This window comes from Perognathus longimembris, chromosome 7 (genome assembly GCF_023159225.1).
Source record: "Perognathus longimembris pacificus isolate PPM17 chromosome 7, ASM2315922v1, whole genome shotgun sequence".
In the NCBI taxonomy this organism is placed as follows: Eukaryota; Metazoa; Chordata; class Mammalia; order Rodentia; family Heteromyidae; genus Perognathus; species Perognathus longimembris.
The window spans coordinates 11,126,315-11,149,687 of record NC_063167.1 but is presented as its reverse complement, the minus strand read 5'-3'; the positions used below and the strand labels follow the sequence as shown (position 1 = coordinate 11,149,687).

At 59.3% G+C, this 23,373-nt stretch overlaps 1 protein-coding gene across 1 annotated transcript; it reads left to right on the top strand.

The window, feature by feature from the left end:
- Aldh4a1 (aldehyde dehydrogenase 4 family member A1) lies at nt 1-21,112 on the top strand. The gene is made up of 15 exons (XM_048350357.1): nt 1-277; nt 5,396-5,489; nt 5,869-5,961; nt 6,620-6,667; nt 7,368-7,523; nt 9,693-9,842; nt 9,925-9,999; nt 10,545-10,732; nt 12,474-12,547; nt 13,624-13,820; nt 13,946-13,993; nt 14,214-14,366; nt 14,792-14,913; nt 15,592-15,710; nt 19,915-21,112. Exons 1-15 carry the CDS (start codon nt 210-212, stop codon nt 20,025-20,027), a joined length of 1,698 nt encoding a protein of 565 aa, XP_048206314.1. The 5' UTR covers nt 1-209; the 3' UTR covers nt 20,028-21,112.
- Nucleotides 21,113-23,373: the final 2,261 nt, after the last annotated feature.

The window sequence follows — 23,373 nt, the reverse complement described above, 5'->3', positions numbered from 1 at the left end:
ATGTCGCACAACACGGCAGGCTCCTATCATACAATGTGTAACCACGTTATTATTAAGGGAAAGCAGGGTCCCACAGAGGGGCCCCCCGAGAGCGAAGGACATCGGGGCGTGGGCTTCCCCCTCCCGCGGAGTGGTGCACTCCGGGCGGGGTCACGCCGCCCCACCGCGCCGAGCCGACCGCTCCCTGGAACAGCCGCGCTCGCGCCGAGATGCTGCCTCCGCCGCGGGCCGTCCTCCTGCGGTGCTCCCGCCTGGCCGGTGCCTGGACCCGGGTTGGGTGAGTGCGTTCCGGGCCGGGTCGGCGCGGCGCACGCCGCCGGCTCCCTAGAACGGCTGGGTGGACCCGGCTCCGGACGCTCGCCCGGTGGGACCCCGGTCGCTGGGGTCTCCTCCGCGACCCCCGGGGCTCCCCTCCGCGCAGGGTCGCGGCCTCCGGGTCTCCGAAGAGGAGACCCCCCCCCCCTTTCCAGGCCCCTGCGGTGGGCGGGGAGCCCGGGGCCCGCGGCCCACGCCGGGGAAGCGGCCGCCTTCACGTGCTTAGCAAACTTTCACAGTGACAAGTGCCTGGAGGGCCCCGCCTGCCCCGGGCTGGGAGTCCTGCCCCGGGCTGGGGGTCCTGCCCCGGGCTGGGGGTCCTGCCCCGGGCTGGGGGTCCTGCTCCGGGCTGGGGGTTCTGCCCGGGCTGGGGGTCCTGCCCGGGCTGGGGGTCCTGCCCCGGGCTGGGGGTCCTGCTCCGGGCTGGGCGTCCTGCTCCGGGCTGGGGGTCCTGCCCCGGGCTGGGGGTCCTGCTCCGGGCTGGGGGTTCTGCCCGGGCTGGGGGTCCTGCCCCGGGCTGGGGGTTCTGCCCGGGCTGGGGGTCCTGCCCCGGGCTGGGAGTCTTGCCCAGGGCTGGGGGTCCTGCTCCGGCTGGGGGTTCTGCCCGGGCTGGGGGTCCTGCCCCGGGCTGGGGGTCCTGCCCCGGGCTGGGAGTCTTGCCCAGGGCTGGGGGTCCTGCTCCGGCTGGGGGTCCTGCTCCGGGCTGAGGATCCTGCTCCAGCTGGGGGTCCTGTCCTGGCTGGGGGTCCTGCCCCGCCTGGGGGTTCTGCCCGGGCTGGGGGTCCTGCTCCAGCTAGGGGTCCTGCCCGGGCTGAGAGTTCTGCTCTGGCTGGGGGTACTGCCCGGGCTGGGGGTCCTGCTCCAGCTGGGGGTTCTGCCCTGCATAGGGGCCCTGCTTCAGGGTGCTCCAGGACACGGTGGCTGCACGGTGTTTCCGCTGCCCACCCCCCTCGCGGCCGGCAGCCTCTTTTCATCTCCTTCCCCCCACCCCTGGCTTAAGTTTTGTTTGCCGGCCCCTTTGGTCCCTTGGCCTGTGACTGGCCCTGGCTCCAGCTACGCTGTGCCCTTTCTGAGTTAATCAGTGTCCCTCTCCCTGCCCCCATGGGATGGCACGGGTGGGGCGAGTTCACCTCGTGGGGAGGGATGGGGACGACAAGCACAGGAAGAGAAGGTGGGCCCTGTGTGAGGACCCCTCTCTGAACTGAACCCCCACACCAGAGAGGGCCTCAGCATGCTTGCTGGCTTCCGCTACTCAGATTACTTCTTGCAAACCCCAGGTAACAGGCCCGTTAGGAGGGGGCATCTCAAGTTCATGTGTTTACCGAGTTTATCTGTGCAGGGGGAAAAGACATCCACATAGACCGTCGAATAGGTGGATAGGAAGCCATCCATGCCCTCAGAGTCGGAAATAATATTTACCAAGCACCACGGGCCATCACGGCAGATAAACACCGGATTGTCCCCATCTTGCAGCTGACAGACATCTTCTAGTTGCAGCAGGTGTGGGGTTCTGTACCCCAACTGCCAGGACTTAGGACACTTAGTTCCAGCTGGTCCTGTCCCACAGTCCTGCTCTTAATTCTGAGTGGAGGGGCAGGAGCCCTTCCCCAGGAGCAGTTACCTCTTCCACACAGTGTGCAGCCGGCCTTGGAGAGGCTCGCCGGGCTTTCTCAATCTGGCACTTTGAACTTTGGGGCCAGGCTGTCTGTCCTTTGTCAGGGGGGCTGCTCTGTAGGATGCCCAGCCACATCCCTGGCCTCTGCCACTTCCACCCTAGACCCTGAATCGTGGCGATAATAAAAGTGTTCAGACACCGGCTAGTTGTCACCTGTGGCCCTCATGTAAGAGCTGGATTCTAGAACAGCCACGGCGTGTGATCGCTTGTCCAGGTGTTTGACATACCTGTCATGTACCGTTTCTGAATTTACAGAGAAAGGTTTTACACACTTCTGGTGCTAGTTCAGTGTCCTGAGTGTAAAAATTCCAGTGCCAAGAAAAACCACCTCTTTTGAGGAACCATTAGTAGTATTTCCTTTTTTGCCTTCAATGCCAGGAATCTCTACCATTTTTTTCCCCCAAAAGAATACTTGGTAATGTGTATTTTAAAAATTAGTTAATATGTTGTCCATTGTGAAAATACAGCCTGAGCGACAAAATTTATAAAAATCTCCTACAATCCCAAGGAAATCCCAAGAAACAGCCTCTGTTTTTGTTTTGATGAGTATATTTTAACTTTCTTTGAAAACTTTTTCTTTTAAGCAAGGTAAAAATGGGTTCATCTGCCAGCATAGATTGAGCATCCCAAATCTGAAATCCTTCAAAATCCAAAACTTCATGAGGGCCAACATGACATCAGAGGAAGAAAATTCAACATCTGACCTCATGACAGGTGGTAGTGTAAATGCAATGCACTAAAAATATGCCTAGTAGCTCTGTGGCCCTGGGCAGGTTACTTAGCCTCTCTGTGCTGTCTGTCTTATGTTGTCATGTGCAAAATAACAGTGGCCCCTTCATAGGGTAGTCATGGGCATTCAATTTGGGGTGCCTGGCACCCAGCAAGCTCGGTAAGTGCTGCCCCATTGTGAGTACCAGCTCCCCCTCCCACAGCGGGCTGTCCCATGTCAGCCCTGAGTGCAAATACCAAGGAACAACTCGGGTGCCCTAGCCCCTCCCCTTTATCCTAATTGCCACAGACTCAGCTTCTGTTGGGGACGGGGGACAGACACCTGCTCGTTCTGGGGACTCCTAAGTGTCAGTGTAGAATGGGAAAGACCCTGTGGGGGTGCATTTGTGAGGTGGTTCCTGGAACCATAGCCTGGCCAAGTGCCACTCACTCCGTCCCTGGGGAGAGCTGCTTCTCAGGGCTCTATGCCCCGCCCACCGAGGCCCTGCACTTTCCCTGGGCTGCCGGCTGCACCGGCTAATTACAGTGATAAGGAGGATTTGTCTTATCAGGCCGCAGATAGCAGGGAGGCAGGTGGCTGGCTCACAGAGGATTTCCTTTCTAGTTCGCTTCACCTTGGCCACCCGTCTTGAGCCACCAGGGACCCTGGGGACCTGCGTCCAGCCTGAGTGTCGCTGGAAGAACCCCGGCCTGCAGGCCCAGTCCTGCACCGTTGGCTGCCTGTGCCAGAGGACTGTGGGTGGCTTAGGGCTGGTGGCCTGGGCGTTAGTGCAGGTGTCTGGGACCGGGCGGAGGGGCTGCCGGGTGCCTCCGCTCCCCCCTCCCTGCTCTCCCCTCTAGGGTTCCTGGCTGTTTCCCAGCTCCCAGCAGCCCGGCCATCTCCCGCTGTTGCCGCCTTTGCAGGCTCCCCTCCCCTCCCAGTATCCGCAGTGGGTGGGAGGGGGGCAGTGTAGGGCCCCCAGGTGAGCAGAAGGTGTGAGGGGAGTCTAGGTTGGGTTCAGATCCTGGCCTGCGTTTCTTCCCCGCGGCAGGGGCCTGGACCCTGTCAGGCCCGCACCTCAGAGGCAGGTTCCCCCCCCCCCCCACCAGCTCAGCAAACAGGCTGATTCTGTCCATTGATCTCCACATCTGCCTGAGGATAAAGCAGAGCAGGCTGCATGGAGGAACAAATGAGGGGCGCCGTCCTGCCCAGAGGTTCAGACCCCTGAACGATCTCCTCGTCTCCCTAGGCCAATGGGAACTGTGCTCATGCTAAATCCAAACGGCCCACGCGCCAGAGTTTTCCCGGGGTTGCGGGCTTATTCCTGGCTACAGTTAGCTGAGGCTGAACTTTGAACTAGTGTGTTCTAGCGCCCCTTGGATGGATGGGCACAGCTGGCCGCGGCCAGGAGACTTCGTAGGCTCAGGGGAAACCGTGAGAGCACGTGATCCCGGGTCACAGGGGCCTCTGCCCCGCGGGAGGTGGAGCGAAGGACACAGCTTCCATAACAGGGAAAGGGGGAGCCTGGGGGAGCCGCGGCGTTCAAAGTCAGGGCTGGACTCTGGTGTGCCCCCCGCCCCACCAGCGTGGTGACCCTGGGGGCCTCTGGGAACCTGCTCTCCTGGCCTGGGAGGAGAGGGGAGAAAGGCCAGCGATGTGAGATGTGACCGAGCACCCCTGACCGGCACACAGTGCTGTCTCTTCCTCCGATGAGGGACAGCAGCCTGGGGTCCTGAGCAGGCTGGGTGTGCGCCCTCTGTGTGTGTGTGTGCGTGCTTGCGCGCCTGCATGCGTGTATCTATGTTGGAGCTGGGCTTTTGCTGTCCACCACCCATGGGAGCCAGGCCCCACCGTGGTCCCTCTTGCTTCCTGAGGCTCTCAGATCCTCTCCATTCCTCCCCAGGCCGAGGGGGCCGCTTCAGACATTGAGTGACACCACCTCTTCAGCTTAGGCCAGGAGGAGGCTTGGGGCTGGGAGCCCCGGCGGCCTGTGTGTGTGGAGTGCACGTCAACATTGTTTTGCAGCTGTGCGTTTGCACGACAGACAGCCGCATGAGTTCGGTGGGCTGGCTCCCGTGTGACAACTGTAGAAACCAGCTCAGGGCAGGCGAGTCACATACCTGGGGACACACAGCGGCAGAGCTAGGACTTGTGTCGCAGACCCCAGGCCTGGGTCTCTCCTGCAGGCCTCTGGGTCGGCCTGGGACTCTCCTAGAGACCCAGGGCCGTGGCTGCTTGTCGGGGTCTTTAGCCCCCCGTGCTCCCCCGACCCGCGGGAGAGACGGGGAAGGCACACCGCGACCAGATGAGCCAAGTAAAGAAAAGGGTCGGCAGGTCGCCCGCACCCAACCCTCCCTCACCGGAGGACAAACGAACGGTCTGGGAGTCAAGTCAGCGCTAGATCTCGTTTATCGGGGAAGTACGTGCCACTCATATAAGGCGCAGGAGCCAATCAGGTCTAAGGTCGGCAGGAAGGGGCGGGTTGTAAGGGCGGAAGAGCCGGGGCGTCACAGCCCACAGAACCGCCTCCGGGTTATCACCAAAGACACTTGTAGCAGCTGCGCGTGGTTGTTAGGCGCCGCCATCTTAGCCACACGTGGCCCCAAGACTGAGAAACAGGCGGGGCCAGCCAGTTGACTTCCAGGTGTGCCCCACAGCTGCCGACCTGTCCCCGTCTGCTCTCCCCTTGTGTCCAGGCTGCGGTGGAAGCACGCCTCCCCGCTGAAGGTGGCCAATGAGCCCATCTTGGGCTTCGCGCCTGGCAGCCCTGAACGAGACGCACTGCAGAAGGTAACTGGGGACGGGTGGGAGGGGAGGGTGCAGGCCTGGAGCAGGGGCAGCCCCCCACCCCCATACCCGCCCAGCCCCAACCCTGGGGGAAGAGCTGAGCAGGTGCTGAGTGCTAAGCCATAGCGTTCACTGCCCGGCTTTGAGAAGTCGTGAGGGTTTTGCACACATTTCACCTGCGGGGTTTTATCTTTGGCGTTGGAAGAGCTGGGGACCCTGGCCTTGCCTTCTTCCTGCAGAGTGACCGAGGCCCAAGGGAGGCATACTCCCCTCCCCCCGTCCTTCCCCTCCCCCCTCCCGCAGTTCTGCAGGCCCCACCTCAGGGTGCTGGGGGAGGGGGAGGGCAGAGTGCCCACCCACACCCCTGCCCTTCCCTCGGCAGGCCTTGAAGGACCTGAAAGGCCAGACGGCAGCCATCCCATGTGTGGTGGGGGACGAGGAGGTGTGGACGTCGGACGTCCGGTACCAGGTGTCGGTAGGTCCAGGGGCGGGCTGGTCTCCCCCACAGCTCCCGTGGGCCCGGCCTTGGCCCGCCATGGCCTTCCCACCTATGAAACCGCTCCACCCGGAGGACACCAGGCCCCCTCACCTCCGGCCTGTCCGCGGTGAGAAGGGCCGGGGGGAGGGGCCCCACATCCGCCCCCTGCCCCTGCCGGGGCTCATGGGGTGTGGAAGCTGCCTCAGAGTGCTGCTCCCCGAGTCCCCAGGCAGACATTTCCGGGAGATCAGGGGCCCCCCAGGTCTCACTGAGGAGAGTAAAGCCTTGTTCTTTGACAAACGAAACCTCGGGTGGACATGTGCTGGACCCTGCTTGGAAGAACTTGACCCCTAATCTCTGGTCCTGCTCTCTGTGCCAACTGAGGCAGGCACATGGTGCTCCCACGTCCTATATGGGGGGGGCAGCCAGGGCAGGTGTGCGGTGCCCACGTTGCATACGGGGGGGGGGACAGTCAGGGCAGGTGTGCGGTGCCCACATCGTATACTGGGAGGGGGGGGAGCCAGGACAGGTGTGTGGTGCCTACGTCGTATACCGGGGGGGGGGGCAGCCAGGGCAGGTGTGCAGTGCCCTTGTCCTGGGGGGGGTTAGCCAGGGCAGCCACATGGTGCCCACGTGAACCCACCTCTCCTTTCAGCCCTTCAACCACAGACACAAGGTAGCCAAGTTCTGCTATGCAGACAAGGTGAGTCTGGTGACCTGGGTGGGGTGGTTTGTCCTGCCCTGCCCTACCCTGCCCTGACCTGCCAGTTGAAGTGAGGGGACACCTCTGTGACTCAGTCCCTGGGGGTGGTCTGGGGGCCGCTGGCACCGGGAGGGTCCCTGGGCAAGGTCTGTGACAGGCTGGGCGTGCTCAGGTTAACTGATGCCAAGTGTGAGCTGCCTTGGTCAGGGCCGGACCTCTCCAGGCATGCCCACTGTGATGTTGCAGGCCTAGGGAAGAGGAAGGTTCTGGAAGGCCGAGTCAGGGCAATTGGAGACAGAGATGGAAAGGCAAGCAGGGGTTGTTGGCACCTGGGAGCACTTGTGGGGAGGAGCTGTGTCATGTGGAGGGAGGGAAGCCTGCAGTGCCTGCCGCACGGGTGTCGGGGTTCGGAGACGGCCCCAAGGGGGGAGCCTGCAGAGCCTGTGGAGGGGGGATTCACAGGCTGACGGGCCCAAGAATAGGATAAGACCTTGCCTGGACCATGAGCGAGGGGCAAGGCCTCCTCGTGCTGGCCAGTCCGGGAGGTCCTTCAGACACCAGGATGACAGCAGGACAGGACCTGGGGGGAGCAGCTGGGGATGGACAGACATGCATCGAGCTGGGCCCTCTCCCCGCCCTCTCCTTCCCCCAGGGCCCTTGCTGTGTCGGGGGCAGCCCTGACCTTTGCCTCTCCCTTCAGGCCCTGCTCAACAAAGCCATCGAGGCCTCCTTGGCTGCCAGGAAGGAGTGGGACCTGAAGCCCCTGGCAGACCGGGCCCAGATCTTCCTGAAGGCGGCCGATCTGCTAAGTGGGCCACGCAGGGCCGAGGTCCTGGCCAAGACCATGTTGGGGCAGGTGAGGGGCAGAGGGCCCAGAGGGCTTGATGCTGGGACGAGGCCGGGTCTCACTCTCGTGGGACTTGTGCCGGGCCGCTGTGGGTGCTGGGCCGGAGGAGTCCTCAGGGACAAGGCCCAGGGTCTAGGATGCAGGAACGGAGACCCCAGAGGAGGCAGACTGTAAAGCCTGTGCCTCCTGCCACAGGCCCGCCCCTGCCCCTCCCCTGCCCTGCCACAGGCCTGCCCCACCCCCTGCCACAGGTCTGCCCCTGCCACAGGCTCGCCCCCTACTTGGGTCACACCTGGGGGTTCACTCCTGGCTTGGGTCACTGGAGGCCATGGCCCCTCACCCCATACCAGGGGGAGGATGTTGCCCACCCTCAGGCTGTCCACCTGCGGGGCTCCCTGGGGTTCTGCCCCTGCCCAGTGCCCGCTCCTGGAGGCGGCCTGACTTCCCGGCCAGTTGTACCTCAGGTAGCACAAGAAGTCAACTTTTTTTTTTTTTTTAAATCCATACTGGGACTTGAACTTAGGACCTAAGGGCTATCCCTTAGCATTTGTGCTTTGGCACTCTACCACTTGAACTACAGCTCTACTCTGGCTTTTGGCTGGAGATAGAATGTTACAGACTTTCCTGCCTGGACTGTCTTTGAACCACTAGCCTCACATCTCAGCTTCCTAAATAGCTAGGGTTACAGGCATGAGCCAACAGTGCCCGCTAAGAACTTCCTGTATGTGTTCGTGTGCTGGTACCAGGGCTTGAACTCAGGGTCTCACACTGAGGTGTTTTTGCACATAACTGGTACTCTCACTTGAGCCACACCTCCAGCTGGCTTTTTGCTGGTTAATTGGAAATGGAGTCTCATAGACTTTTCTATCCTGATTGGCTTCAAACAGATCCTCAGATCTCAGCCTCCTGGGTTGCTAGGATTACAGGTGTGAGTGTTTGTGCCTGGATGTATTGAATTTTTAAATATTTGTTTGTCTTGTTGGTTGTGGGGCTTGAACTCAGACCTGGGTGCTGTCCCTTAGCCTCTTTGTGCTCAAGGCTAGTGGCCACTGGCGCCCAGCTTTTAAAATTTTATTTATTGTTATTATAAAGGTGATGTGCAGAGGGGTTACAGTTACATAAGTCTGGTAATGAGTTCATTCCTTTTTGGACAGTGTCACCCCTTCTCTTGCTCTCTCCCAGTTTTTCCCTCTCATCCCTACCCACAAGTTGTGTAGTTCATTTCCAACAGAGTTTCTAATGAGTATCACTGCTGCATTTGTTCACCCTTTGCCCCTCCATTTCTGTGCATCCCCTTACACTCCCAAAGACAGACAAACAAGAACAACAATGAAGAAAAAAATAACGCTTGTTTCCATTTCCTGGATGTATTGAATTCTCACATACTTATTACCCAGATGAGTCAGCTCACAACGGGCGCAGTCTTTCTCTAGGTTTTTCATGATGTCTTTTAGAATCATAGGACTTTATTTTTCCCTTTTCCTTTATTTTTTTAAATGCATGAGACCAGAACTTGAACTTAGTACCTGCTGTTTTTACTCATTGCCTAGCGCTCTACCAACAGAGCCACTCCTGCAACCCCTGGGGGTTCTTGAGGAATGGTTTTTAGTGACTCAGTGGTGAGGAATGAGGAAGGAACTGAGGAAAGAGTCGGTTTTGTTGTTGGTAGAAGCTTAGTTTAGGGTGTCATCTCTCCTGGCTTCCTGAATGTTACCAAAGCCAGAGCCCAGGCTGCCTCTCTGGTCCGAGGGGTCCCTCCACCTGCTGCCCTGTCCCCATGCCGAGAACGCCCTCTGCTGTTCAGAGGTGGGATGGCGGCGGCACCCCCCCCCACCCAGTGCTGGCCCTGGGTTTGGGTACCTAGGTTTGCAGGCAGACTATGGTCAGATTGAATCCCTTCCTTATTTGGCTTGAAGTTCTGGAGCTTCAGAAAGCATGGTGCACCTCTTATCTTGGCTTCCTGAGTCCAGCACCCCTACTGTGCACCTGCCAGTGACCCCAGGTGCCCAGGAGGACCCCTTGCATCCAGAAGAGATCCCACCTAAGGGATTGAGGGGTTCTTCCCGCCCCAGGCTCGGGGATAGGCCTGGTCAGTCCACTGCAGGTTTCGCATCCCCGCCGGGGCCCAGCTCTGACAGGTGCCCATCTTGCCACTGAGCCACCTTCCCGGCTTTGCAGGGCAAGACGGTGATCCAGGCCGAGATAGACGCCGCTGCGGAGCTCATCGACTTCTTCCGATTCAATGCCAAGTTCGCCATGGAGCTGGAGGGGGAGCAGCCCATCAGCACGCCGCCCAGCACCAACAGCATGGTGTACCGGGGGCTGGAGGTACCGCTGGCTGGCGGGGTGGCCGGGCCGTGGGGGCTGTTGGAAATCGCCAGCCAGGCCTCACCGCCTCTTTGCTCCCCAGGGCTTCGTGGCCGCCATCTCACCCTTTAACTTCACCGCCATCGGTGGCAACCTGGCGGGGGCGCCGGCCTTGATGGTGAGGACAGCGGGACACCAGGCCCTCGGCAGGGCTGGACGCGGGTCGGGGATGAGCATTCGGCCAGATACCTGGTTCAAATCCCAGGGCTGTGTCTGGGAGGTCCGGACAGACCCTGGGCTCCAAGGGTGGCTCAGGGGGAGGCGAGGACTCAGCCTAGCTGAGAGCCGGGGGCCCACGGGGGAGGGTGGGCCGCCAGGGGCTGCGGGGCGGTCACTCGCCTGCGCTGTGCACCGTGGAGACGGGAAGTGAATGTGGAGGTCACGCACGAGGCTCAGGCCTGGGCTCTCCCGCACCCCTGTCGGCGGGAAGGTGGCCGCCCTCACCGGGCGGGGGGATCACAGGGCAGGAGGAGGGCAAGGCCTTCACCCCGGCGGGTCAGGGTTGCCGCCGCCCAGTGCGCAGGACGCGCCGTGGGCCCCCACGTCCCAGGGCGTGCATCCTGGGCACAGGCCAGAGGCCTGCAAGCCCTTGTGGGGCGGAGCCAGGCCCCTGGGTGGGGGCGCCCCGGGCTGGGCCTGCGCGTGACGCTCACCCCCCTGCAGGGCAACGTGGTCCTGTGGAAACCCAGCGACACCGCCATGCTGGCCAACCACGCCGTCTACCGCGTGCTCCGCGAGGCCGGCCTGCCCCCCAACGTCATCCAGTTCGTGCCTGCGGACGGGCCGGTGTTCGGGGACACCGTGACCAGCTCGGAGCACCTCTGTGGGGTCAACTTCACCGGCAGCGTGCCGTAAGCCGGGCGGGCGGGCGGCCTGGAGGGGGCGGCCTCGCCGAGGACCGTGGCCCAGGCAGCGGGGCGAGAAGGGCGTTGGGGTGCCCTGGGGTGGACCCCGTCCCCGTGGCTGGAGTCCCCGGGCTGCAGTGGTTCCCCGCGTACCCACGGACTCAGCAGCAGTGTCCTGACCCCGGGCCGGCGGGTGGGGTCTGCGCTCGCGCTGAGGCGGGCAGTGGGGAGCTGCAAGGTCAGCGCCCCCGTTCCCTTCTGGGGGACCCGGTGCGCAGACTCTCGGCCCCGCGTCGGGGGCTGCAGAGGGCTCCGGCAGCAGGCAGGGGCCGGGGGTGTGCGCAGCGGCCCTGGCGTGGCGCCTGCCAGCGCCCACCCTCGTCCCTCCGACGGTGACGCCCGGCCTTGTGCCCGGGACGGCTCCTGCCGAACGCAGATGTCGGCTCCTGAGAGCCTGGCCCTTCCGGGGCATGGGGAAGCCCAGGGAGGGGCGTGGCCCAGAGGGGGCAGGGCATGTGGGCGTCCAGGGAGGGGCGTGGCCCAGAGGGGGCAGAGCATGTGGGCGTCCAGGGAGGGGCGTGGCCCAGAGGGGGCAGAGCATGTGGGCGTCCAGGGAGGGGCGTGGCCCAGAGGGGGCAGAGCATGTGGGCGTCCAGGGAGGGGCGTGGCCAGGCAGGGCAGGGCCTTTGGGTGCCGGGGCGGGGCTGGGAGGGGGCGGGGCATGTGGGCGTCCAGGGAGGGGTGTGGCCCAGAGGGGGCAGGGCATGTGGGCGTCCAGGGAGGGGCGTGGCCAGGCAGGGCAGGGCCTTTGGGTGCCGGGGCGGGGCTGGGAGGGGGCGGGGCATGTGGGCGTTGGGAGGGGCATGGCCAGGAGGGGGCGGAGCCCCGTGCATCCAGGGAGGGGTGTGGCCAGGAGGGGGCAGAGCATGTGAGTGTCCAGGGAGGGGGCGGGGCCGGGAGGGGGCGGAGCCCGTGGGCAGGGGTCTGAGGGCCAGGTGTGTCGGGGGGCGGGGGGGGTGGGTCAGGCCATCGCCTGCCTGGCCCTAGCCCCACAGCCCGCTTCCTGCTCGTGTTGGGGGGCGGCGGGAGCGCGGGGAAGCGGCAGGGCCAGAATTGCTGAGCCGGGCTGTTTTCCGAAAGGCCGGCTCTGCCAGCCGGGCGGCCCCTCGGGACCCGGTCCCCGCCTGTTAGCGGGCGCAGCGCAGGCCGGGCCCCCATTTGCCACGCTCTGATGAGCTGTGGGGCTTAAAGCTAGGAAAGTCATAAATTAGTATTAGGGACTGTGAAGCCAGCTCCTGGGTGATTAGCATTTTTATTGTTTTGTGGCACCGAGGTTGGTCACAGCCTAAGCCTGGGCGGAGGCCTCCTGGGGCGCCGTCTGGGGGACCCCCATCTCCCTCCCCTGGGGCCCCGGCCGGGCCTGCCTGGGGGGTGTGGAGTGAGTTCTTGACCCACATTGGAGCTCACCACAGAACAGCCCGTAGCATGGGCTTGTCCCTCAGTTCCTAGGGGAGGTGCAGAATTGAGGCTCAGAGATTCAGTGATTAACCTAGCCGCCGGTATCTAAGTCAGTGTCCCCAGCCCAGCCCACCACCCCTGGGCCCCTGCTTACCCGCTAGGTTGTTGGTCCTGGAGCTTTTCAGGCCCTGCTTCTGGGTAGGGCCAGCCCCTCGCTTTAAGGGGGTGGCAACCCTCACCCTCCCAGGGGCCTGGCCTCCTGACACCTGCTCTGGTCTTCTGCTTCCAGCACCTTCAAACACCTATGGAAGCAGGTGGCCCAGAACCTGGACAGGTTCCGCACCTTCCCACGCCTGGCCGGAGGTAAGGCGCCCCTCCCCGGCCGTGAGTGGAGGAAAAGTGTGAACGCAGCAGAGGTCAGGAAAGGGGCCTGGGGGGGGGTGAGGAAATGAAGAGAGGTGGGCAGCTCCGCCAGCTCCACCGTCCACACCTCCCTGCTGAGCCCAGAGACTGCAAGTACCTGGTGTGTTCAAGCCAAGACGATTCTTCTGCAGGACTTCTCAGGGCCTTTAATGCTCTCTGATTAACCACGCACCCTGCAGGGAAGTATCCACTGTGCTGTGTTTTTCCACAGAACATGCCTGTGGACCACATTTTGGGAAAGTGCGGAGACCCTGAAGAAGGGCTGTGCGAGTTGGGGCCCGTGGGGAGTCCAGACCCCGTTCCTAAGCCAGCTGGAACTTGGGTGGGGGTGTCTAGGAGGGAGGTCCCCTCTGGGCTGGCTGTGTTCTTTGGCTTCCAGCCCCACCTTTGGTGTGAACAGGGAGCCCCTGTGGGTTTCCTGTTCTCAGCGCCCCCTCCTCATTGCCCTCTGACAGGAGCGAGGCCTCTGTTACCAGGGCCCAGCCTGGAGCCTGAGCTCCACCACCTCACATTCCTGTCTTTCTCCTGGGCAGAATAATGGCGGTGATTCCGGAGGAGCAGCTGGGCTCTGAGCTTGATAGGTGACAGGCGCTTCCAGCTGCTATTAGTTGTTGCCAGAGGCTCAGAGCCAGCCTGGAGCTGCTTATACCAGGAAAGGGGCTGGGCTCCCATCGAGGGGCCCGAGAGTTGGGGGGCGGTCCCCCATCACTGTGGAGATCAGGGGAAGCCTTGAGGAAGCCGCGGGATGGACTGGCTCCGGAGAGGCTCAGACACAGCTCCCTCCTCAGTTTCCCCCTCAGCTGATGACTTCCGGTGCCTGCCCCTGCCCTGCCCCCTCCCACCTGTCCATTGGGAGGACAGATCCACCTCGTGGGGCCTGGGGGTGGCGTCACCCCACCTCTGCCCTCCCTCTCTCTTGGCCAGGGATCGTGGATGGGTCTGGACTTGGGGCAGGGCCAGCAGGACACCCCCAATCCCAGTCTCATTCCCCACCCCCCCATCCCCGTGCCCTGTAGAGTGTGGCGGGAAGAACTTCCACCTGGTGCACCGCTCTGCGGACGTGGACAGCGTGGTGAGCGGGACGCTGCGCTCGGCTTTCGAGTATGGCGGCCAGAAGTGCTCGGCCTGCTCCCGCCTCTACGCGCCCGCCTCCCTGTGGCCACAGATCAAAGGGCGGCTGCTGGAGGAGCTCCGCAGGATCAAAGTGGGCGACGTGAGTGGTGGCAGCCGGCCCAGCGGGGCTCTGTGCATGCAGGTCTCCCGCTCTGCAGGTGGGGTGCAAGGAGGGCCCCCCCCTTTGTCTCACCCTCCCCCTTTCCCTCCCTCCCCTCCCTCCAGCCTGCAGAAGACTTCGGGACCTTCTTCTCTGCCGTGATTGACGCCAAGGTACGGGACAGGACCTAGGGGCGAGCCCAGCCTGGGCAGAGAGGGACTCGGGGCTCTGGCTTGGGGTCACCCAGCCCTGCTGCTCTAACCCAGCAGCCTTGGGCAGGGCAGAAGGTGCCATGATGACCAGCGAGCCCGGGAGCTCCAGCCCATCCCTCCTTCCCTTCTTAGTGCTGGGGCTGCTCCCCCAGCCTGTCTGTGACACCGCCCCTCCCCCCAGTCCTTCGCCCGCATCAAGAAGTGGCTGGAGCATGCCCGCTCCTCGCCCAACCTCACCATCCTGGCTGGGGGCAAGTGCGACGACTCCGTGGGCTACTTCGTGGAGCCCTGCATCGTGGAGAGCAAGGACCCGCGGGACCCCATCATGAAGGAGGTGACGGGGAGGGTGTGTGGGGGCAGGGGGGAGCTGGGTACTTACGCAGGGCGCTCTGTGGCACCTTGGGACGCCCTGAGAGAAATGTCTCCACCTCCTGGCTCCGGATGCAGCGCCCCACCCCGTCACTGTCACCCCTCCCAGGCTCGGAGAGGAAGGTGGGAACCCTGACCCCACCCTGGGAGCAGAGCTGACAGCCCTGAGGAGGGAGTGCCATGCTCCGGCAGTCCTGTCACCAGCCGTGCGGGAGCCTCTCATTCCTAGCCCTGGCCCCTTGTACAGACCAGAAAGTTCTGGAATGTTCTGCGGGATCAGAGTCATGCGGGCAGGCACACTACTGTCCTGGGGGAGCCAGGGAGGAGCCCTGACCCCTCTGCACAGGCTCCAGGCTGCTGCCGGGGGGCCTGACCCAGCCTCTCCCCCAGGAGATCTTCGGGCCTGTGCTGACCGTGTACGTCTACCCAGATGACAAGTTCAGGGAGACCCTGCAGCTGGTCGACAGCACCACCAGCTTCGGCCTCACGGGGGCAGTGTTTGCCCAGGATAAGTGAGTGACCGCAGCCCTGGAGCCCCGGTCCTGCTGTCCTGTGCCTCCCTCCCTTGTCCCCTCTGCCCGCTCCTTGCTCTCCGTGATGAGTGATTGAGTAGCACAGGCACCCGGGCTCTTGTTACAAATGCAGACGTTGGGCCCCCTGGTGACCACATTGCCTGAGTCTCCAGAGAACAGGCATGGAGCATTTGTGACTGCCTTCCTAGACCTGATGGGGGCCCTATGTGCAGGGCAGAAGTGGGGCGTGCGGGCCAGGGCTCCCTGTACTCGCACAGAGGCAGATCTGACTGGATGCCGCAGTGTAGCCCTAAGTGTTTTCTGTCCTCTGCAGCATAGGGGCCACTGTGTCAGCTTCTGAGGGACAAAGAAGATGTGGTGGGATTTGAACCCAGGAAGAAAGGGTCTGGCAGTGTCTCCCTAGCCAGGCCAGTCTTGTCTCAGGGGTTCTGACCTTCAAGTTGGGCCTCCTGGCAGCTCAGTGGGGAGCTGGGCTCCCCGCTTCCCACAGTGGATGCCAAGGCTCAGGCCAGGTAGTAAGGGTTCTGGGCAGCAGCTGCCCTGGTGCGGCCTCAAGCTTAGCTGGAAAGCCAGGGCAATGGGGAAGAGGCTGGAGCCAGGCCCAGGGCTGCAGGGCAGGTGGGCCTGGGACCCTCTGACCACGGCCCTCCCTCCTAGGGACATTGTCCAGGAGGCTACAACTGCGCTGAGGAATGCTGCTGGGAACTTCTACGTCAATGACAAGTCCACGGGCTCGGTAGTTGGCCAGCAGCCCTTCGGCGGGTCCCGGGCCTCTGGTGAGTGGGTCCCTTTTCCCTGTGGGGAGACCCTAGGCCTTTAACGCCGACGCTGCTGGAGGAGAGGGAGCAGCACACGGGGCTGGGACCTGGTGCGGGGAATGGGGAGCTGACCCTCCTCCCACTGTAGAGACCAGGACGTGCAGGGTGTGTGTGTGTGGAGGTTTTAGCCCAGCACCCACTTCCTAGCTGAACATCACACATGTCTGCTGCCCTCCGCTTCACAAACAGGGAAACTGAGGCTGAGAGGAGCACTGCTCCCTGTGCAGGGTCAGGGCTGAAGCTGTGGTGTAGAGACTCTGCAGCTGCCAAGCCTCTGCGCATCTCAGCGGTGACACTGAGGGCACAGGGACACAGACCCCCACCAGGGCCCGCAATACCCAGTGTCTACCCAGCAGGGTGGAGGGGGCTGGGACATCCTGTCCTCATTTTGAGGAGCCTCCACATTGTGTTTCCATGGCTGGGTTTGCACACTCTGGCAGCAGTGTGCTGGGGGTTCCTTGCTGGCCCTGGCCAACACAAGGCTGTTTCACAACAGCCATTCTTGCTGGAATGGGTGATGCCTGGTGGTGGTTTTGATTTGTGTTTCCCTGATGATTCCTGATGTTGGACTTTTGTTCACAGACTTGTTGTGCTTTTCCTATGTCTTCTTTTGAGAAATGTCTATTTAGTCCATTGCCTATTTTAAAACCTGGTTTGTTTTGTTATTTACTTTTGGCTCTTGAGTGTTTTGGGTTTCTTACAGATTCTGGATGTTAATCCTGTGGCAGCTGCATAGTTTGCAGAGATTTTTTTTTCTCTCATTCTGTAGGCCTTCTCTGTCATCTGGTGATTGATTTCTTTGTGGTACAGAAGGTTTTCAGTGAGCCATGTTCCTTTTATACTTAATTTGTTGAGTTTTTAGTCATGAAGACTGTTGAATTTTGTCAAATGCCTTTTATGCAGCTGTTTAAATGATTATGTGGTCTGGTCCTTCATTCTGTTGATGTGATGTATCATGTTGTTGTTGGTGGTGGTGTGTGTGTGTGTGTGTGTGTGTGTGTGTGTGTGTGTGTTGTTGTAGTTGTGGTTGAGCCATCCTTGCATTCCTGGAGCAAATTCCTCTTTCTGGCAGACTCAGTTCGCTGGTACTGTTTTGAGCACTTTTGCTTCTGTGCTGTCTCTGACATTGGTCTGCAGATTCTGCTACTGATGCTGTGGTACGGAGTTTGGTTTCAGGTATGGGGGAGGGCTGGCTTCAGGGAATGTCTTCACAAGTTTTTTCCTTGTTATCCAGAATAATTGAAGCGGAATCACTATTCATTCTTTAAATCTTAACAGACTCAGCTGTTTGGCTCTGGGCTTTTCTTTGATGGGAGACTGTACCTGTTTTGATTTTAGTACTTGTTGCTAGTTCGATGAGCTTTTTCCATTGCATAGTGATTCAATCTTGGACTGCAGATTTATATGGTTAGGTGAGTGTCTTTGTGTTTTTCTGGTGTCAGCTTATCTCTTTCTACAGGTCTGACTTTATTTACATTGTCTCCCTTTTGTTCTTAATCTAGCTGAGGGTTTGCCAGTTTGTTTTATCTTTTGAAGACCACACTTCACTTTCTTGGTGTTTTATGTATGTTTCAGTGCATTTCACTTATTTCTACCCTGATCTTTGTTATTTTCCTTTCTACTAATTTTGGGTTTGGTTCTTGATTTCCTACATCCTTGAACTGCAGTAGTAGGTTTTTCATTTGAGACATTCTCTTGGTCTTTGATATGGTGTTGATTGTTATAAAATCTCCTTTTAGGACTGCTTTTGTTGTCTCTTTAGGTTTTGGTGTGTTCTGTGTCTGTTCTCATTTGTTTAAAGAAATGTTTTGGTTTGCTGCTTGCTTTTCCCCCTATATCCACTTGTTGTTCATGAGTGAGTTATGTGATTTCTGTCTGTATTTTTAACTGTTTTTCTTGTGGTTGATTTGTACTTCATTGCATTTTGGCCAGAACAGAGATAAGCAGTGTGATTTCAGTGTTGTTTTTTAAATTGTTGTGGGCTGCTGGTGTAGCTCAGAGGTAGAATACCTTCCTAGCACAGCTTGAGGTCCACTGGTCAAACCCAAGTTTTGTGAAAAAAACACAAGTATATAAATAACTAAATAAAATTGCTGTGGCTGGGGATGGAGCTCGGTATTACAAGGCCCTGGGTTTGATCCCCAGCAACAACACTTTATGCATTGTGGGGGGGGGGGAGGGGAGGAAGGGAGAGAAAGAGAGGACTTGTTTTGTCCCTAACGTACAATCCATACTAGAGAACGTTCTGTGTGTTTGGAGGAGGTGTGATGGAATGTTGTCTCCGTAGGTTTATGTGAGAAGAAAGTGTGCTGGAATGTTCTTTACCTTAGGTCCATTTGATATAGGACACAACTTAATTCTGCTGTTTTCTAGCTCTCTGGATGATCCATCTACTGCTGGAGTCTATTCTTTCTTTGTGTCTATTGATGATTGCTTTGTATATTTGGGTGTGCTAGTATTGTTCACACACACACAGTTAATATTTCTTCTTGCTGACTTGATCCCTTTATCATTATATATAGACTTTCTGATCTCATTTGACTGCTTTACAGTTTGAGTCTATTTTATTTTGTGTAAATATAACTACTCCTGCTTCTTTTGGGGTCCACTCATGTGGAATTCCTCTTTGTGTGTGTACTGGTAGTGGGGCTTGGATTCAGGGCTCCAGGCTCCCACTCCGTAATTTTGCTCATGGCTGGTGCTCTTCCACTTGACCTATGCTTCTGGTCCCTACTTGGAATAACCTTCACTTTTAATCCATGTGAAGTGAGTTTCTTGAAAGCAACGCATGGTTGGGTCTTGCTTTACTTTCCTCTTGCTTCTGTGGCTCTATGCTTAATGGGAGAATTTAATCCATTTAAGATAATTATCTGTGGGTAAGGTCTTACTATGGCAACTTTGTAGCTTGTTTTCTAGTTTTATTGAAGTTCCTTGTCTGTTCTTCTCCTCTTCCCCCCTTTTCGTCCTCCTCCCTTTCTCCCTTTCTACTTATTCTCTCTTCCCTGTCCACCCTCTCCTTCCTTCCTCTCCTCTTTCTTTTACATTCTTTTGAGACAGGGTCTCCCTATGTTTAGGCTACCTTTGAACTCTTGATTCTCCTGCCTCAGCTTGCTAAGGTTGCAGATGTGTGTCACCATGCCTAGCCTGTGTTTTCTTCTCATTCATTCATGTCTCTTTCTTTCATTTGGAAGAATTCCCTTGGCCCTTTCTCATTGCCTTTTCTTGTGCTTTCTTTTCTCTGCAGAGCTGGGGTGGAATCCAGGACCTCATCCCTATGAGGCAAACACTGCCACTGAGCCTCCCTTTAGCGTTTCTTGTAGGGCGTGTCTGGTGGTGATATTCCTGGTGAACATGGTTCCATCAGAGCCATGAGTATCAGATGCCACTGTTCCAGCCTCCGCTGAGGAGTCTTCTGGCAGTCGGCAGATCTGGGTGTTCCTGTGTTGGTTCTCTTTTGCAGAACCTGAGAACCCCTTTTCTCTCTCACCTTTGAGTGCTTGGTTGTGATGTGTCTTGGGTTGGACTTGGGTGTGTCGTCTCTGACTGGAAGCTTGATCTGCCTTGCAAGGAGGTTTGCAGACTTCTCTAGGTGTAGGGAAAGTTTTCTGTTCTGCCCCGTGTGTATTCTCCAGTCCTCTGGGGACTCAGCTAAGGCATTGTGAAGGGTATTTTGAAGGGTATAGATGAAAATGGGCACAGAGCGAAGTCTGGAAGTTTCCCAAGCACAGGATTTCTGTCCCTGCATGTGGGTGTGTTAATAATCCGCCTGGAAGTGCTCAGAACCCAGTTGCTTGGAGAACTGTGCGGCCTCATGGTAAAGGGCCTGCTGGTCAAATCCTTTGGCCATGGTGATTAAGTCGGCCACCAGCCCTGCTGCCCAGTGGACCTGGGACTGTAACTCTCAGCTCCACTAACCACCTGGGTGGTTTCCTTGGCAACCGGCCCCCATCCCCTCCATGTGGCTCATTAGCGTGCATTAGCATAGCTTCCAAGGGCTTCAGGAGCTTGAAGAGGAGACAGATTCCTTGTTGCATCTCAGCTTCCTGGCAGGCCTCTGACTCCATGTCCATCCCTCGGGCTGCTTCCCGCCTCCCCGGTGCGATGGCCCTTCTGCTCGGAGCCATCGCACCTCCCAAAACAAACAGGACCATCTTTTCCACAGGAACCAATGACAAGCCCGGGGGCCCCCACTACCTCCTGCGCTGGACGTCACCCCAGGTCATCAAGGAGACCCACGAGCCACTGGGAGACTGGCGTTACTCATACATGCAGTGAGCCTCGCTGGGCACATCCGACACCTGCCGCTGCCTGTGCCGACCGGCAGCCTCACCACGTGGAGCCCCCTCTTCTTGCCCCTCACAGGCAGCCCCCTTCTGGAGTTGCGACGTGTTCTGCTGCCAGCTTGTGTGCAGGCCCGTGTGAGGCCGTGCTGGGAGGAACAGGGCCACTGCCCGTTCTCCCCGTCAGCCACCTGGGTGCCCTGCCCTTCCCCACCTGTCTCCTTCCATCGTCCACACCGGGCCCAGTGGTTGTAGGACCTGGGAATGGGGAGGGGCAGGGATTGGAGGGGCAGCGCTGGGTCCCGGGTAGTCTCAGCCACTCACAGAGCCCCACCCCCCACCTCAGTGTCCCCGGTGAGGCGTGGCCTCGTGCTGCAGGACACAGGTGGTCCCAGCCACTCTGCCCGCCCACTGCTGTCCAGAGAGCCCCTAGCCAAGCCAAGGGCACCGGCCCAGCCTTAGACCCACGTGCCTTGCCACAGGGTGCCTGTCCCCCTCCGGGACCCTGCCATGTCTACCACCTGCCAGAGGTGGCACTTGGCCGTTCTTCCACGCAGCCTGAGATTCTACAAGGCTGTGGGGGGGGGGGGGGGTCTCCATCCTGCTAGGACTTCAGCCCCGGGTTCCCTTCCGTCCTGCGCTGACGCGTGGCTAGTGGAATCCACCCTGCCCAACACGGGCCACTCCTTCAGCCGTCCTCCCTTCGGCTGCGGCCAGTCCGTCCAGCAGTGGCCAAGGGCAAACTCTTCCTGTCTGGGTTCTGGATGCTCAGGGTCTCTACAGTGGGACTCTTGAGGGTGGTGTTTTAGGGGACTGACAGTGCTGGGATCCCCTCAAGGGCAAATGCATGGCCCCCCACAGAGCTATTGTGCCCCCGTGTGTGTCCCTATCTCTCACCACGGCCCACAGTTACACAGGGCCAGTGCTGCCTGGGCCTGCACGGGCTCTGTTTCCTTCTGACCTATGTTGTCTCTCCTGGGGGCTGGGGTGCAGGCTCGAGGTGCCAGTTCTACTGACTGTACACTGTGACATGGCAGTGGGGGGTGCCCGGTGCCACCCAATAAAATGCCTGCCACCTGACGCAAATGTGGTCTTCCTGGAGGAGGCGGTGGGGCTGTGGTGGCGCTGGCCGGCTGGCTCTCCCTCCAGGCCTGGTGGCATCACCCCCTGTGTTGTCAGTTGGTAGGCGCAGTGCCCTCTGCAGGATGGGGAGGGGACTGCACGTCCAGGAGGTGGCAGGAACCAATTGCCCCCAGCCAGGGAGCGAAATGTCGGGCCCTGTCAGAGCACTGCCTTACCATTTATAAATGAGAACGATTCCTGCACATGTGCACGCACACTGCCATCAGGACAACGAAGTGAGTTAGTATTACATATTTACCTATTGTAACAATCCTTATCACATTCACTGGGTGTCCATTTGGCCAGACCCCAGTGCCCTGGTATTTGTTCAAACATTCCAGAAGGAGCTTCCTGGCAGGAAGGGTGTGTGTGTGTGTGTGTGTGTGTGTGTGTGTGTGTGTGTGTGTCATGGAACCCCAGACCTCGCACATACCACATAAGCACTCTGCCGTAGACACACCCTCAACTCCCAGGTAGCCCTGCCGGCAACTGTGCTGGGCTGCTGTTCAGTGTCTGTGGTAGGCTGATGGAAGTTGGGGAGTGGGTACCCCAAGGTCGCACAGTGGGTTAGTAGGAAAGTGGGTTTGAACCTAGGTCTGAGTGCCTGCAGGCTGGACTCCATTGCTCTCTGCTGTCAGGACCCTGGCCTCAACTCCTCTGCCCCCACCATTTAACTGTGCTGTAAGCGGGCACCTTTGTTTCAACTCTGTTCCTCCTGCCACCCCCCAAGTCTCAAGGCTGGTGGCTTGTGCCCTGCCTGGGCACCTGAGACGTTTGCATAGTCATCAGAGCCAAGCCACCATGCCTGCGATGCCCACGGAGCCCCTTCATTTTCCTGCTGTGGGCAGGGGCGCAGCCGCAGCCTTGGGCCTGGAGCTCGGACCATTTGCGTGTGGCCGGACGTCCCTGCTGCTTCTGGCTGAGGCTGTCAGTCAAGCATGCTGTCTAAGGAAATGAGCGGTCACCAGGCAACCGGAGCCTCGGTGGAGGTCAGGGGCAGAGGTCGGAGGACCCAGCAGGGCAAACTCACCTTTTTTTTTTTTGGCCAGTCCTGGGCCTTGGACTCAGGGCCTGAGCACTGTCCCTGGCTTCTTCCCGCTCAAGGCTAGCACTCTGCCACCTGAGCCACAGCGCCCCTTCTGGCCGTTTTCCATGTATGTGGTGCCGGGGAATCGAGCCGAGAGCTTCTTGTGTAGGAGGCAAGCACTCTTGCCACTAGGCCATACTCCCAGCCCCAAACTCACCTTTTTACACCATGCTGCTTTCACTAGCTCATCCACCCACCTGTTTATCTTCCATCACTCCTGTATCGATCGGCTGGGAGACCTGGCCAGCCTTGAATACAGGCTGTGTGCCAGGCACTGTATACAGATGTGCAGTACATCCTGCGACACCTCCTTCACAGATGAGGAAATGGAGGCCCTTCAGGGTTGACTAGGCCACCCTGGTGTTCACAGAGCCAGTGGCTGCAGTCTTAGAGGCCTCTCGGGTGCCACTCCGCATGGAGTCCCTGTGTGACTGGTTTGGGGCTCATGAAGCAGGAAAGAGTGGGCTTCGAGGCGGGATGCGGGGGCGGGGCCTGGCCCTGGGTGGGACCTGCATCTAGGACGAGGGCCTCACACTGGCTGTCAGCCATCAGCAGGGAGCTGGGGTCCCTGGACTGGGCCTTGGGGACTTGGGCAGTCAGCGTGGGGCTGACGGAGAATTCAAGAAGGAGGTGGTGAGGGTCTGAGCTTGGGGGGTAGCTTATTCAGCATCCTTCAGAATGAAGTCAAGACATGTTATGACACAAGAAGATACTTCCTGCCAGCAGGGAGCTGGAGGTGACCCTGTTCAAGGGACAAATTAAAAAAAAATTATTTTAGTGCCAGTACTAGAGCTTGAATGCAGGGCCTTATGTTCTCACTTGGTTGTTTTGTTTTTTGTTTTTAAACTCAAGGCTAGTATTCTACCACTTGTGCCATGCCTCTACTTTTGGCTTTTTGCTGGTTAATTGGAACTGAGTCTCTTGGTGTTTCCTCAGATCTCAGCCTCCTGAGTAGCAGGGTTACAGGTGCACACCACTGGAGCCTGGTACAAGGGGCCATCTTGAACTTGACAAACTGCCTTTCTTTGGTCTCCTATAGAGCGTGGTTTTTAATTCCCATGCCAGGCCCACAAGGCTGGCCTTGTTTCAGCGGAGAAGACAGTCTCAGAGAGGGAGTCAGTCCTGAGGTTAC

Coding starts and splice junctions, on each gene's coding strand:
- Aldh4a1 (XM_048350357.1), top strand. CDS start 210: ATGCTGCCTCCGCCGCGGGCCGTCCTCCTGCGGTGCTCCCGCCTGGCC. Junction 5,962..6,619: donor ACGTCCGGTACCAGGTGTCG/GTAGGTCCAGGG, acceptor CTCTCCTTTCAG/CCCTTCAACCACAGACACAA. Junction 10,733..12,473: donor AACTTCACCGGCAGCGTGCC/GTAAGCCGGGCG, acceptor TTCTGCTTCCAG/CACCTTCAAACACCTATGGA.